Source organism: Hippoglossus stenolepis, chromosome 23 (assembly GCF_022539355.2).
Source record: "Hippoglossus stenolepis isolate QCI-W04-F060 chromosome 23, HSTE1.2, whole genome shotgun sequence".
NCBI classification, from domain to species: Eukaryota; Metazoa; Chordata; class Actinopteri; order Pleuronectiformes; family Pleuronectidae; genus Hippoglossus; species Hippoglossus stenolepis.
The window spans coordinates 461,534-476,312 of record NC_061505.1 but is presented as its reverse complement, the minus strand read 5'-3'; the positions used below and the strand labels follow the sequence as shown (position 1 = coordinate 476,312).

The 14,779-nt window shown below is 44.2% G+C and overlaps 2 protein-coding genes across 2 annotated transcripts; one reads left to right on the top strand and one right to left on the bottom strand.

Annotated features, from left to right (window-relative positions):
* Positions 1-1,418: 1,418 nt before the first annotated feature.
* Positions 1,419-8,191, bottom strand: LOC118102961 (zinc finger protein 431). The gene is made up of 4 exons (XM_047338977.1): positions 7,740-8,191; positions 5,749-6,283; positions 3,285-3,856; positions 1,419-2,353 (listed from the first exon to the last, which is right to left on the bottom strand). Exons 1-4 carry the CDS (start codon positions 8,124-8,126, stop codon positions 1,709-1,711), a joined length of 2,139 nt encoding a protein of 712 aa, XP_047194933.1. The 5' UTR covers positions 8,127-8,191; the 3' UTR covers positions 1,419-1,708.
* Positions 8,192-8,927: 736 nt separating this feature from the next.
* On the top strand, positions 8,928-14,386 carry slc25a11 (solute carrier family 25 member 11). The gene is made up of 9 exons (XM_035149278.2): positions 8,928-9,127; positions 11,045-11,197; positions 11,425-11,542; positions 11,733-11,821; positions 11,911-12,001; positions 12,500-12,590; positions 12,667-12,766; positions 12,868-12,919; positions 13,861-14,386. The coding sequence occupies exons 1-9, from the start codon at positions 9,063-9,065 to the stop codon at positions 14,014-14,016; spliced, it is 915 nt and encodes a 304-aa protein (XP_035005169.1). The 5' UTR covers positions 8,928-9,062; the 3' UTR covers positions 14,017-14,386.
* The last annotated feature ends 393 nt before the right edge of the window (positions 14,387-14,779 follow it).

Genomic DNA, 14,779 nt, shown 5'->3' with positions numbered 1-14,779 from the left:
CAGGAAATTCAAAAGCCCAAAAAGTATTTGAATTCTGGAGTAATTTGAAATGGGCGTGGAAAAATGGCTCAACAGCGCCATCAAAGGAAAAGCCCCTCAGTTAGCTTTCACCGATCTTCACAAAACTCGAAGCCCAGGTGTATCGTGACCAGACAAACAAAAAAGGTCAGAGGTGCAATTGGAAAAAAGCAACAGGAAGCCCGCCATTTTGACTTTAGTGGCCATATTGGCCATTTTCCACATTCTTACTTTGACGAACTTGTCGTAGAGCTTTCATCAGATCAACTTCAACTTCTGGGAATGTCATCTCAACAAGATGGAGATATGGACTGACTCGGTATATTTGATTTCATCACACGGTGTGACCGTGGCGTGGCGTCAAAGTTTGATGACACGCCATCAAAACACGAGGTTCTGTATCTCGGACATATTTGGTCCAATCGAGTCCAAACTAGACATGTAAGACAAGTGTCCCGGCCTGATGACATCTACACAGACATCATGACTTACAATCACAGCGCCCCCTGGTGGCTACAGGAAGTGACATGTTTTATACTTTGATGCACTGCTCCTGGCTGCTTAACAATAAACAGCTCAAATGAGCTCAGTCAAGTCATTGGATCATGTTCAGAATTGTAACATTTCCTCAAACCGTGTAAACATTGAAGTGCGGCGAAGGTTCATCCTTCGCCAAAGGACACGATGTTGTCATAACTCCAGTGTGCATTGTCCTATCACTGCCAAACTTCTGTCACATGATTATAGTCCAAGCCTGAACAGCTCCATGTGTCAATATTTCCTCAGTGTCATAGCGCCACCTACTGATTCGCCATGAAACAGGAAGTACTTTGTAAATCCACTCTGCATTATCCAACCGGCTCCGAACTACTGGCCTATGATCACAATCCTGACCTGAACACATCCATATATTAATATCAGTGCAGGGTCATAGCGCCACCTACTGATCAGTGTGAAAATTAAGTTGTTGTAACATTGTCCAAATGACACAAAATTGCTCACGCTACATCAGAGCCCCTACTTGAACAGATATATTAGTCTGTAGGTAATAATAGTGATGGCGCCACCTACTGGCAACAGGAAGTAAGCTTTGTTTTACAAATATCATTCGATTTACATAACATTTTTAGTGTGATGTGCAATTGATAGCGTGGATCGTAATGAGCAATTAGCAGGCAAGGATCGACATCGCGTGACGGACGCAGGAAGTGAAGCGTTTGTCCTTGCCGCAGTGCGTAAAACACATGCAACGCGGAGACGTGCGCTTGGTCATTGATCGCTCTCTCCACCGACCGCAACAGGCTTCAACGTGCGTGTGCTCGGGCCCGTCAGTGCTACAACGTAGCCCTAGTTGTATTTATATTTACTCATAAATGATCAAAAATAAAGACAGTGAATTATTTGACATTTTACTGAAAAAAGATTTTATTAAAAATATATGCTAACATTGACACAAAATTTGAAATGTTCATCGACTTCAAAACCAGAGTTCACAAGCTCCAAAATAAAAGCAAGTAAAGAATCTTCGGGTTCTTCACTGAAACGTGAACATTTTAATTGTCAGATGATTCAATCTGTTCCAGTTTCTGATTTTGAAGCTAAAAATGTCTCATGATTTGTTGGCGACTGTAATCTGGTGTGAACACGTGAGTTTTCACATTTCTTGGGTTACTGTAAACGTTCCCACTCGTCAGTCGTGTTGATTCTCCGCAGCGTGAACACGCCTGTGGCTCTTCAGGGCTCCTAACCGTGCAAACAGAGCGCCGCACTGGTTACAGGCATACGGTTTCTCTCCAGTGTGAATGCGGCGATGATTCGTTAAACTGCTCATTTGTGGGTAAGCGTTCCCACACACGTCGCAGATGTACGGTTTCTCACCAGCGTGATAGCGTTGGTGGAGCTTAAGGTAGCGCGACGTGCTGAACGCCGCCCCACACTGGTCACAGCTGAACGCTCGCTCTCCACTGTGAATGAGCTGATGCTCCTTCAGGTAACTGAGCTCAATGAAAGACTTCCCACACTGGTCACAGTTGTGTGGTTTCTCTCCGGTGTGAATGTGCTGATGTCGTTTTAATCGATAAGCACGAGAGAAACTTTTCCCGCACTGGTCGCAGGCGTACGGTTTGTCTCCTGTGTGGATGTGCTCGTGAATCTGTAAACTGCTCGAGGTCGTAAACGTTTTCCCACAGTGATCGCAGCTGAACCGCTTCTGTTCGCCGTGGACATGTTGATGGATCTTTAAATTAGCTGAAGTTGTAAACGTTTTACCACATTCATCACAGCGGAACGGTTTCTTCTGTTTGGTGCTCCGATGGTTGTTTGTGCGTTTCCGTTTCTATGGTAACAGAGAGAGAGAGAGAGCACGTCAGGGTGGGGCGAGTTTTCATGTACAAGTTCATGTACAATCATCAGAGTAAAAACACATCAGGCAGCATTTCAGTGTTGATATTAGCTGCTTTCATCCAAACACAGAAACTCGTATGTTCTACACCAGAGAACACGAAGGCCCCGTACACACCTGGAATTAACATCTGTCCTGAGAGATCCAATCACAAGTGACCAGATCCATATACAAGTCTGCTTGATATATAATATTTCTCCTCAGATACTCGACCATTACTGACAATAATCCATCAGTTCATTGACCTTCTGCTACAAAGTGTTTATTCTAATCAAAGCTGTAAATACTCTGATCTCTCTGATGTTCTCTGTTCCACGGGACATCTGTTCACTTGTGTCCGTCCTGGGAGACGGATCCTCACATGTGTCTCTGAGGTTTCTACCTTCTTTACCTGTTAAAGGTTTTAGTAGTTTGACTCTTGTTGAGGGTTAAGAACAGAGGACGTCTCACCTTGTTAAAGACTATGAGACAAACTGGGATTTGTGAATATGAGACTATACTAATAAGATTTGATTGATTGTATATGGAGCCACATGCAAACATTCATTCACAATGTTCTCGCTGACATATTTAGCTCATGTTCTTCACATTTAAGACAGAAATTCATGTCATAAAGTTAAATGCTAAATCTACATATTAAATCTAAATGTAAACATTAAATGTCTCGCCGAATGTAAAGCTAAATATTTAGCAAATATGCAAATAGACCACGCCCTTTGAACGTGCCTCGAGGCACAGCCCCGCCCACACTACGGACGTAGGAAGACGTAAACATGGCTAACCTTGCTAGATGCGACTTGGATGCTAGCTAGCTATTACTTCCGGGAAGAATACTGACGTCAGAGAACTGAACCGGAGCACCGACCTGAAGACCAGCGGCCTGATCCGGGTCCTGGTCCTCCTCTTTGACCCGGTTCTGGTCCATGATGCCCGGGTCCTGCTCCTCCTCTTTGACCTCGGTCCGGTCCATGGAGCCCGGGTCCTGGTCCTCCTCTTTGACCCGGGTCTGGTCCATGAAGCCCGGGTCCTGCTCCTCCTCTTTGACTTCGGTCCGGTCCATGAAGCCCGGGTCCTGCTCCTCCTCTTTGACCTCGGTCCGGTCCATGGAGCCCGGGTCCTGGTCCTCCTCTTTGACCCGGGTCTGGTCCATGAAGCCCGGGTCCTGCTCCTCCTCTTTGACTCCGGTCCGGTCCATGGAGCCCGGGTCCTGGTCCTCCTCTTTGACCCGGGTCTGGTCCATGAAGCCCGGGTCCTGGTCCTCCTCTTTGACCTCGGTCCGGTCCATGAAGCCCAGGTCCTGGTCCTCCTCTTTGACCCGGGTCTGGTCCATGAAGCCCGGGTCCTGGTCCTCCTCTTTGACCCGGGTCTGGTCCATGTCTTCTCTCAGCTGGACTGTTGGCGCCAGTCTTTGTTCTTCGTGTTCTCGCGATATCACCGCTCAGCGTGATGCATGCTGGTCCTAATGCTGCGTTCCTGGCAGCTCGGAGGTCGGAGTTCGAGGTCCGACCTCCTGCTTGAAAAGTGCAGTGGATGCTACCTACAGTCGGGGTTCGAACTTGTGAACTCGGGGACACGTCATCTCGCTGGTTCACGGAGCAGTTGACGCTCCGCTGGTCTCAAACATCCTCACGGTCACACATGTTTGTTTACGTCTGACGTCATCACTGCGCGCCGGAACGCTTGGAAGTCGGAATATCCGAGTTTTATTGAACGCAGCAACAGTCAGACACATGTGACGTCACAACTCCGCTCTGATTGGCTGAATGCTTCAGCCACACGTATTACGTGTCTTGTTTTATTCTGAGAATTCAGATGCGTTTTCTACATATCAATAATGTTTATATATATTATTAATCAAGTGTTAAACATATATATATATAAAACACTTTATATAGTATTTCTACATTTTAATATATATATATATATATATATATATATATAAATAAATATCAATTGTATTTTATCAGCATCAGAATAATCAGATATTTTTATTCATGTTCAGGTTTTTATTCAGATTAATTCTCACATTTTCAATCACAAAGTATTTTTATCATTAAAATAAAAAACACATCTTTTGGATCGAACATGACGTCATTTTGAATCAAATTATAATGAATTATAAATTCATATTTAGTAAATGTGTAGTTTTTCATTAGGTTCTGTCACATTATGTGAAACTGTTTAAAAATACAAACACATCAACTTTATAAAAACTGACAATAAAACAATGGAAATGATAAAAGACACATCAGTACTCGGAGTACTGCAGTAAAAAGACATATTACTTTATTACATATTCAGTTAAAATGTCCCGGGGGGGGGCTGTAGGAGTGATGATGGACTGAGAGCACGTGACACTATCTGTTCAACAACGCCCCCTGCAGGTGAGCCCTGACTGCGTAGTCCCACTCACTGAACTGTTAATATTACCCATGATCCTCTGCTTCTTTACAGTCGTTTATCGAAACAGCTTCATTTGTTCCAGAGCTTTTATCTCAAACTCACGTACGATTCCGACGACCTCCAGGTGGCGCTAACTGCAGTCGTAACTGTCACCATGTGTGAAGCCCCGAGGTATGGAGATAAATTCATGACAAAACTTAACAAACATAAACTGTGGTTTACAAACTTTAACAAAGTAATGCAAATACAAAACACACCTGACAAAGTAAAACACACCTCTAGAAACAAATAGCCCCCAAATAGCCTTCTCACAAATGTCCTGAGTAATTCTCCCTCCGGGCCCCAACAGCAGGTGGCGCTGTGAGTCAAATAACAGGCCCCAGGAAGTCAAGAGATTGAAAAAAAATTAATGTAGACTGAACTATCGGACACTATCGGACACTGTGGACGAGAGGATGACGTGTTGTGGCTGTGGAATCTAAAAACTACAGAGATTAACTCTTGACTCACAGCGCCACCTGCTGTTGTGGCCTGGAGGGGAAATTACTCAGGTGATTTGTGAGAAAATCCTCAGTGAGACAAAACAGCGAAAAAAATTTGCAACAAAAGTCAGGTGATATTTTTTGTGTTGTACTGGTAGAATATATTTTTTTGTACATGTATAAAATGTGGAAGGCTATTTGTTTCTGAAGCATCATTTAGTAGAAACGTTGTATTTCTTTGTTGGGTGTGTTTTGTGTTGTAAACCACAGTGTTTGCAAGTGAATAGGAGGGAATTTGTAAAACCCGTTTTTTTGTTTGTTAAGCTTTGGTATGAATTTAGCTCCATACACAGGTCTCTACAAACTCCCACTCATACGTCATCGTGTGTTATTCAAGTTATTCATTATTCCGACAACGTTTTAGTTGCTGTGAAACAAACTAACTGCTGTGGACACGTTGGTGCATCTTCAGGATACTCGAGCGACTGAAACCTTTCCCACACTCAGCACAGACGTACGGTTTCTCTCCGGTGTGGATGCGTAAGTGACTTTTTAAACTGCTCGGAATTGCAAAAGCCTTCCCACAAAAGTCACATTCGTACGGTTTCTCTCCGGTGTGGATGCGTCGGTGGACCGTCAACTTACTTGACGTCGCAAATGCTTTTCCACACTGGTCACAGCTGTAGGGTTTCTCTCCGGTGTGGATACGTTGGTGGATTTGAAGGTAACACGACCGGCTGAACGCTGCCCCGCACTCGTCACAGCGGTACGGTCTCTCTCCGGTGTGAACACGCTGATGGGTTTTTAATCGAAACGAATCTGTGAAAGATTTCCCGCACTGACCACAGCTGTACGGCCTCTCTCCGGTGTGCACACGCTGATGGGTTTTTAGGTGACTGGCTGTTGTGAAACTGTTCCCACATTGTTCACAGCTGTGTTTCCTCTCTTTGGTGTGATGGACATCTGTGTGTCTGTGTTTCTATGGTAACAGAGAGAGAGAGCGAGAGTTAGAGCTAGTTGTTTAACATCACATATGTTCAAACAGCGTCAGAGGAAAGAATAGAACCTGCTGCAGCTCCTCTTTTCAGCCTCTGTCTCAAACACTTGGTTTTGGCTGCTGTTTCTTTAAGACACCCCCATGATGGGTCAAATTAAGACTTTAGTAAACGATGGATGTTTTCTTCCTGATTGGTCCAGAGTTTGTGTTTCACAGCTGAACAACTCAGCAGCAGGTTTTCTGCACAGACTCGTTCACAGCATCAGATCCTCCTCCTGGTTCAGGTGAGAGGGGGGGCAGCCGGGTGCAGCAGACAGAGACAGGAAGTGACGTGTTACCTCTGCTGCAGAGGTCATGTGATCATGTTTACATCACCTGACACGTCGTCAGCTCTGATCACCACAAACTCTCTTCACATCTTCGTCTGTGTCTTCTTCGTGTGTGTCAGCACTTCTTCACCAGAGACATTTGTTTTAGTTTCTTCATGTTTGTGTCCCGTGTTAGAAGCTCCTCCCCCCCCCACTCAGTGAATCAGTGGAGGATCCTCTGCTGTTCACACTGCTCCTGGACTTAGACTTTATACAGGAGCTCAGGAGGAGGAAGACAAACTGAGTCTGATCCTCCAGAGAAGATCCAGAGAACTGAGGAGCTCAGTCTGGAAGCCACCAACTGCAGAGTAGATGATGAATCTACTTCCTGTTTATTTTTGATACGGAGATAAAACAAAGTTCGGACGGACGTTAAAATAAAGATGTGTCTGTACTTGTATTTATATCTTTGTGAGGACCTAAGTGTAGTATATGGATCTTCTCCTGCAGCCTCCTGGTAACATGTCAGAGTGAGTCCATGTGAGGAGACAGCAGGACAATGTGTGGAAGCTTCCCAGAGAGCGAGTGGACGTGTTGATGAGGTTTCTAACACGTGACGGACGTGAAGCTGGAAGAACACAAACATCTCAGGATGAAGAAGAGGAGCCGTACACGTAGAAGACGAAGACGTCAACTTGGAAACACGAGGAGGTTCCAGATCTTTTGGTGATGAGGGCCGACGCCGGTGTGGATGAGCTGTAAACAACAACACTGATCTTTCCACAGCAGAGTTTATACGTCATGTCCGGCCTCCTGCTGCTCTACAGGCTCCGCCCCTGCTGCTCTACAGGCTCCGCCCCTGCTGCTCTACAGGCTCCGCCCCTCGCCTGGATGTTCCCACATGTTCCTGTTTGAACGAGTCGGACCAAACAACCTGCTGCTGCTGCTTCACAAACACTGACTACACAACATGTCTTACACAGTTCATGTGTCCTCAGGGTTCAGTTTGTAATATGTAACTAAACCACCAAGTATCCTACTTGATATTATTATTACATTGTTGTTGTTATAAATAACATCATTATTACATCATCACTATCATTAATAATAGTCTGCGTTTCTGATGTCACCATTGAGTCCTGAACTCTGAACTGCTCCTGGTTCTCCTCCTCCAGTCCGGTCTGCTCATACTCCGGGTCCTGGTTTTCTTCCTTGATCACGATGTTAAACTGGTCCGTTTCCTGGTTCTCCTCTTTAATCACGATCTTGTAGAGATCCGTGTCCATGAAAACCGGTTCCTGGTTCTCCTCTTTGATCCGGGTCTGGCCCGTTAAATCAGGGTCCTGGTCCTCCTCTTTGATCCGGGTCTGGCCCGTTATATCCGGGTCCTGGTCCTCCTCTTTGATCCGGATCTGGCCCGTTATATCCGGGTCCTGGTCCTCCTCTTTGATCCGGGTCTGGCCCGTTATATCCGGGTCCTGGTTCTCCTCTTTGATCCGGGTCTGGTCTTGTTCCATGTTGTTCTTCTCTACAGACTCAGACTGTTTCCGCTCCGTGTTCTCGCGATATCTTCATCATATCTCGCGGTAACTGGCAGCTCGGCCTTAGTTACTGTTGCTAAGGAGCAGCGTTCCACCAGAGTCCATAGCTCAGATTTACCACCATGGAAACAGACTGTGAACGCACCAGAGTAAAACACAAATTAAAATCACAACTACACACAGACAGGTACAGACACAGACAGGTACAGACACAGACAGGTACAGACACAGACAGGTACAGACACAGACACAGACAGGTACAGACACAGGCAGGTACAGACAGACAGGTACAGACAGACAGGTACAAACAGACAACTACACACAGACAGGTACAGACACAGACAGGTACAGACAGACAGGTACAAACAGACAGGTACAGACAGACAGGTACAGACACAGACAGGTACAGACAGACAGGTACAGACACAGACAGGTACAGACAGACAGGTACAGACACAGGCAGGTACAGACAGACAGGTACACACAGACAGGTACAGACACAGGCAGGTACACACAGGCAGGTACAGACAGACAGGTACACACAGACAGGTACAGACAGACAGGTGACACAGACAGACAGGCAGAGACACAGACAGGTACAGACAGACAGGTACAGACACAGACAGACAGGTACAGACACAGACAGACAGGCAGAGACACAGACAGGTACAGAATATAATTTAATCTTTACAAATTATTATAAACATGCTGAGTGCAGGACTCTGACATGAACGACTCTGTGATTGGTCCCTGAAGGCCTCCTCGGCTCCTGATTGGTCGGCTGGTGTCCGCTCCGCAGAGTCACCTTGTCCCGGCTCCTGCTGCAGCTGTTCCGGGGACAGAGCAGAGAACCGTCCGGCTCAGAGGCACACAGGCAGCGGGAATCTAACCTCCGAGCCACCTGGAGGAAACATGGCGGCGACAAAGCCGAAGACTTCTCCGAAGGCCGTTAAGTTCCTGTTCGGGGGCCTGGCCGGGTAGGTACTAGCTGCCATGCTAACGTGCTAATGTCAGCGTGCTAACCGCGGGGCTAACACTCCGCAGCGTGAAACCCGGTGAATGTCCCCGATAACCACAGCTCAGAGTCCGGGTCATAATGTGTCACACGCACCGTGACAACCATCTCCTGCTAGCTGCTAATGCTAACGTCCTTTGAAATGCCCCCCCCGTCGGTTGGCTATATTGTGTTTATATTCTGATTTATATTCTTGTTTATTTATATTGACATCATCCGCTAAACTGTTTAAAACAGAGTTCGAGTCCCGGACCAGATTCCTTTAGCCTTGTAGCATGCTAACATGTAGCATAGAGATGTCAGTAGTGTTATGAATGAATTAAAGAGCAGCTACACGCACACTCACACGCACTGATTAAAATCAGCTGATCCGGAAGTTCACTCAAAGCAGAAAGACCTGAGCACGTTTACATTAGTTCATTTATCATAAGTCATTTCATCACATTATTCAACAAGGTTATTGCATTGCGCGTGTTTTCTAATCTCGTGCATGTTACTTTAAACCATGAGACGATCAATCAGCTGATTGGAAATCATCAAACAATCGAGACAATAAACGTTTGATATTTTCTGTCTCAGGTTTAGATTTATACAATCAGATTGATCTTTGAATATTGATTCGATTCTTCCCTCATTAATCATTCAGTGGATAACGTGTCAGAGGTGATCGTCATGTGACATCATCAGTTTCATCATGTGACATTTATTTGAATCCAGACTTTTCCAGAAGTCGGGCTCATGTCAGAAGAGAAGCAGCTGTCCCCTGCACACAGACACACACTAACACAGACACACACTAACACAGACACACACTCAAGGACACATCAAGCTCTCATGCACGCTCCTTGAAGTGTGTACACGAGTGACGTTCATGCTGCTGAGCTGTTTTACGGGTCGTGACATTTAGGACAGACGTGCAGCTGCTGTGACAGACGAAGGGAAATGTCAGTGTGTCAGTACAGTGTCCAGTCATTTTTTACAGTGTGCACAACTGAATTATTCACCATGTGTGGCTGCAGGGGGCGCTGTGTCAGTCACTCAAACCTGCAGGACTCGTTTCCTCTTTTATCCTCTAGTGAAAAGTAACAGCAGATTCCACAGTGACACCAGAAGGTTGAGGAGTTGTCGATCTGTCGTAAGGACGATTGAGTTCTCTCACGTTCAGAGAAGAAAATAAAAGAGACGGAAACTGTGCGTTTAAAAAAAAAAATATATATACAAATGCTGCGAGTCACCGTTGGAGCAAAAGTTTCATTCTGTTCTTAACTGAGAAGTTATTCTCTCATCTGGTTTATTAAACATCAGACTCAGTTTAATTGAAACGTAAGAAAAAAGATAATGATCCATTTTAGAGACAAATGTTTGATAATTTCAGAGAAAAATTATGATTTATTTTATTTGAACCTGGACAACTAACCAGATTTATATAAATTCAGATAATTTACCAAGAATGTAGATTTAAAGCTGATCAAGTGAAGATGTCGAGGTTTTATAATGAACCTGTTTCTGAACTGAAGTCCAAGTAGTGAAGTGAGAACCTGTCAGTTTCCTGCTGCTCTCTTCATATGTTAAACACACGTGAGGACGAGGATTACTGTGACACGAGACCAGTTCCACATGAGCTGTGATTAACACAACAATAAAACCAGTTTATGAACAGTGTGTGTTTGTAGAGGTGGGGGGGGGTCCCTCAGGTTGATCTTTGACCTTGAGATAAAGATTAAAAGTATGAGTGGTTCCATCAGAGTTCACACATAGTGTCTCTGTATCACTGACTGAACTAAAGTTCATCACTCTTACAAGATTATAAATATAATGATATACATGATTTATAATCTCTCTCTCTCTCTCTCTCTCTCTCTCTCTCTCTCTCTCTCAGGATGGGTGCGACAGTGTTCGTTCAGCCGTTGGATCTGGTGAAGAACAGGATGCAGCTCAGTGGTCAGGGAACGAAGGCCCGAGAATATAAAACCAGTTTCCACGCTCTCTTCTCCATCCTGAAGAACGAGGGAGTGACGGGCATCTACACCGGGTATCTAACACTCTATCTTTGTTCTGTCTCTATCTATAGTTCTATCACTCTATCTATAGTTCTATCACTCTATCTATAGTTCTATCACTCTATCTGTCGCTCCTGGTCTATGAGGACACCTCCTGTTTACTTCCTGTTTGATGGTGTACCTCCTGCTGACGATTTGAATGATCTTTATTGACACGTGTTCAGTTTAATAAACTAAATTAGTTTTTTTCCTCCGTCAGTCTGTCGGCTGGTTTGCTGCGTCAGGCGACGTATACGACGACTCGTCTGGGCATCTACACCATCCTGTTTGAGAAGATGACGGGGGCTGACGGACGGCCGCCAAACTTCCTCCTCAAGGTACCGACACATTCAGTCACGTTTTACCAACGTTTTACCACATCAATATTAAAGAGTCAAAAATCTCTGATAAGTTGTTTTTTATTTATTTAAAAAAATCTCTGTGATTCTAATGTCAAAGACGAGTTTAAAAGTTTAGGAAACGTTTGAATGAAACATTAGAGGTTTACAGAGATTGCTCCCCCCGCAGGCTCTCATCGGTATGACAGCTGGAGCTACAGGAGCATTTGTCGGGACACCAGCAGAGGTCGCTCTGATCCGGATGACAGCTGACGGGCGGTGAGTGAGCTGTGTGTCTCCTGAGAAGTCACATTATGAATGTGTTTTTAAAACTTTATTTCTAAATAAAACTGTTTGTTCGCCTGCAGTCTACCTCCAGACCAGAGGAGGGGCTATAGCAACGTTTTCAATGCTCTCGCTCGAATCACCAGAGAAGAAGGCATCGCCACGCTGTGGAGGGTGAATCCCACTTTTCATTTTCTCTTAAATAACTAATCAGGTAACTGGTGATTTAGTTAGAGAGAGAAATCTTATTCAAGGTAACGCACCGTTAGCTAGTTAGCTATTCAGTTAGCTAGTTAGCTAGCTAGCTATTCAGTTAGCTAGTTAGCCTTCCACTCTTTGTGTTGGTGGCTTGTAATGAATCATGATTATTTGTTGGCGTTTGCTGCGTAACGTGATAAAACACTGAAGAAAACAACTCCCATGATTCCACACTGCTTCACTGCTGTTATTGTTTTGATGGAGAGACCCCTAGTGGCCAAAGTTAAATTCTGTAAGTTATAATAAATTGAATTTAGTGACAACTTTTATTTTGATGTTTCATCTCAAACTGTGTGTGTGTGTGTGTGTGTGTGTGTGTGTGTGTGTGTGTGTGTGTGTGTGTGTGTGTGTGTGTGTGTGTGTGTGTGTGTGTGTGTGTGTGTGTGTGTGTGTGTGTGTGTGTGTAAGTAACAGGGGTGTGTTCCCACCATGGCTCGAGCGGTGGTGGTGAACGCAGCTCAGCTGGCGTCGTACTCTCAGTCCAAACAGGCGCTGCTCGACTCAGGTGAAGAAACACACAAATTCACACAGACTCAAACATTCCAACTGGGCGAAGTGTAACTGTGTGTGTGTGTTTTCAGGGTATTTCGGGGACAATATTTTGTGTCACTTCTGTGCCAGTATGATCAGCGGCCTCATTACCACGGCAGCCTCCATGCCCGTCGACATCGTAAAGACCAGGTGAGAATCTAAACCAATCGGAGCGCCTGGTGTTGCCGGGGTGACGACGACACTGATGTCGTTTTCAGCTGAGATGCAGAGTGACTCTTTTTTTCTTTTAGGATTCAGAACATGAGGATGATCGACGGGAAACCGGAATACAAGAACAGTTTGGTGAGTTCCTCTGAAAACCGACGCCCCCTGCTGGTGGGGGTTTCATTCTAAATTTAAAACTATAATATTTAGAACATTGATTGTCTCTCTGCTCTTTACTTGATCATGTTGTTCGCCTCTGATGACGTCTCGACCTTTTGCTACAGTGAGAAACATGTTGATAACACACGGTGGCGCCAGAGAGTCTGACAGGAGCAAAACATGTTCATAGTTCAAATAACTTATGAAGAGTTAGGAAATATTTAGTTCATGTTTCTAGATTAAGAATCTTTAGAATGTGTTTTATTGATGATAATGTCAGATTTTTGTGTTTATTTAACTTATTACACCGTTTGAGTACTTTTATCATTTATTATAGTTTATTTACTCACAGAACCTTTTAGCTGTGAAGATTCTCCAGGAAACATCACAGGAAGTAAAAGTACCAACGTTAGACACCAAATCATAATGTACAATATATTAAAGCTCTTTACATAGAAGGTCGAGACCTTTAGAATTATAGACTGCAGAAGTCAGAGGTTAAATATGTTTAATTCATGTGTTTTACAGTGTAAACTGACCTTTGACTTTTGTTATCATACATGTTACTGATCACGCGTGTTGGAGGTTTCGTAACCTCACATGTGGTTACGTTAGCCCCGAGTCTTAGTTTGACATTTTTTCTGTAAAATATCATCTTTCAAAATCATATCAAACCTAATATATAACACACACATCTTTAATGGGTTCAACATTTCCACAGTATTCTCAAAATCTATACATTTTACTTATGATCTCATTTTTAAATATAAGATGTTTTTATGATATTCAGATTCTTAAAAAACTATTTTGTTGTTATTTTACAACTTTTTTTTTCTCCTTAAAAAAGTAAAAAAAATTGAGGGGGATTCTTTAAACCTGAGGTTGTTGTTGACCGAGTCACCGTCTGTTTCGTCCACCAGGAGGTGCTGGCGCGTGTGGTGGGCAAAGAAGGGTTCTTCTCGCTGTGGAAAGGTTTCACTCCGTACTACGCTCGTCTCGGGCCTCACACCGTCCTCACCTTCATCTTCCTGGAGCAGATGAACCGCCTCTACAAGACCTACGTCCTCGACCGCTAACGCACAACACACGCACAACAAAGACCCACACAGACAACAACCAAACGTGTCACCTCCTCATACCTCAAACGTGGAGTTAGAATTTACACACAAACACAAACACAAACACACTCTCTCTCTCTCTATTTTAAATGGAAATTCTTTTTGTAAAGAAAAGAATGTAAACTGAATTTAGCTCACACATCGTTTCGTGATGTTTAATAAAATTAAAGACGAGTCTTATTTGTAGAATTGTGACCCTGCCCCCTCCTAACAATACACAGCATCATGATCGGTAACCGTGGTTACAGGTCTATTGATGGAGGATCAATAAATAAATAAACTGTCTCTTTGTCTTTGTGAATAAAACGTTGACGTCTGAAACTTTAAATACGACAAATTCTTCAGGTTCTCTGTATCACTTCCTGTTTCACGTCTCTGCTGCGGCTTCAGAGGACTCAGGTTCTTCGCCACACGAACGCACCAACCAGCTTCTCACGAGCATGCTGAGAGGTTCTTCACCTTGGGTTCAAACGTTGAGTTTGACTCACAATGACCTGAGTAGATTTCAGGTCAAGGATCCTAACTGCTAATCTCACATGAGACTGGAACAAATCTTTGTAGACAGAAGCTGCTCTGATTGGTGGAGACGATGATTCCAGTTACCTTGTTACTACCTTTTTACTTTGTTCATCGCTTCCTGTCGTTTAGACGTTAAGAGATGAGATAAAACTTTATTGCTCCCACACCGGAGAAATTACAGGAGCAGACAAGTCAGAACGAG

Excerpts from the sequence above, each read along its gene's own strand:
- LOC118102961 (XM_047338977.1), bottom strand. The coding sequence starts at position 8,126 with ATGGAACAAGACCAGACCCGGATCAAAGAGGAGAACCAGGACCCGGAT. Across the intron at positions 6,284-7,739 it reads TCAGAGTTCAGGACTCAATG|AAACACAGACACACAGATGT; the intron begins GTGACATCAGAA and ends CTGTTACCATAG. Across the intron at positions 2,354-3,284 it reads ATCAGGCCGCTGGTCTTCAG|AAACGGAAACGCACAAACAA; the intron begins GTCGGTGCTCCG and ends CTGTTACCATAG.
- slc25a11 (XM_035149278.2), top strand. The coding sequence starts at position 9,063 with ATGGCGGCGACAAAGCCGAAGACTTCTCCGAAGGCCGTTAAGTTCCTG. Across the intron at positions 11,822-11,910 it reads CGGATGACAGCTGACGGGCG|TCTACCTCCAGACCAGAGGA; the intron begins GTGAGTGAGCTG and ends GTTCGCCTGCAG. Across the intron at positions 12,002-12,499 it reads GCATCGCCACGCTGTGGAGG|GGGTGTGTTCCCACCATGGC; the intron begins GTGAATCCCACT and ends TGTAAGTAACAG.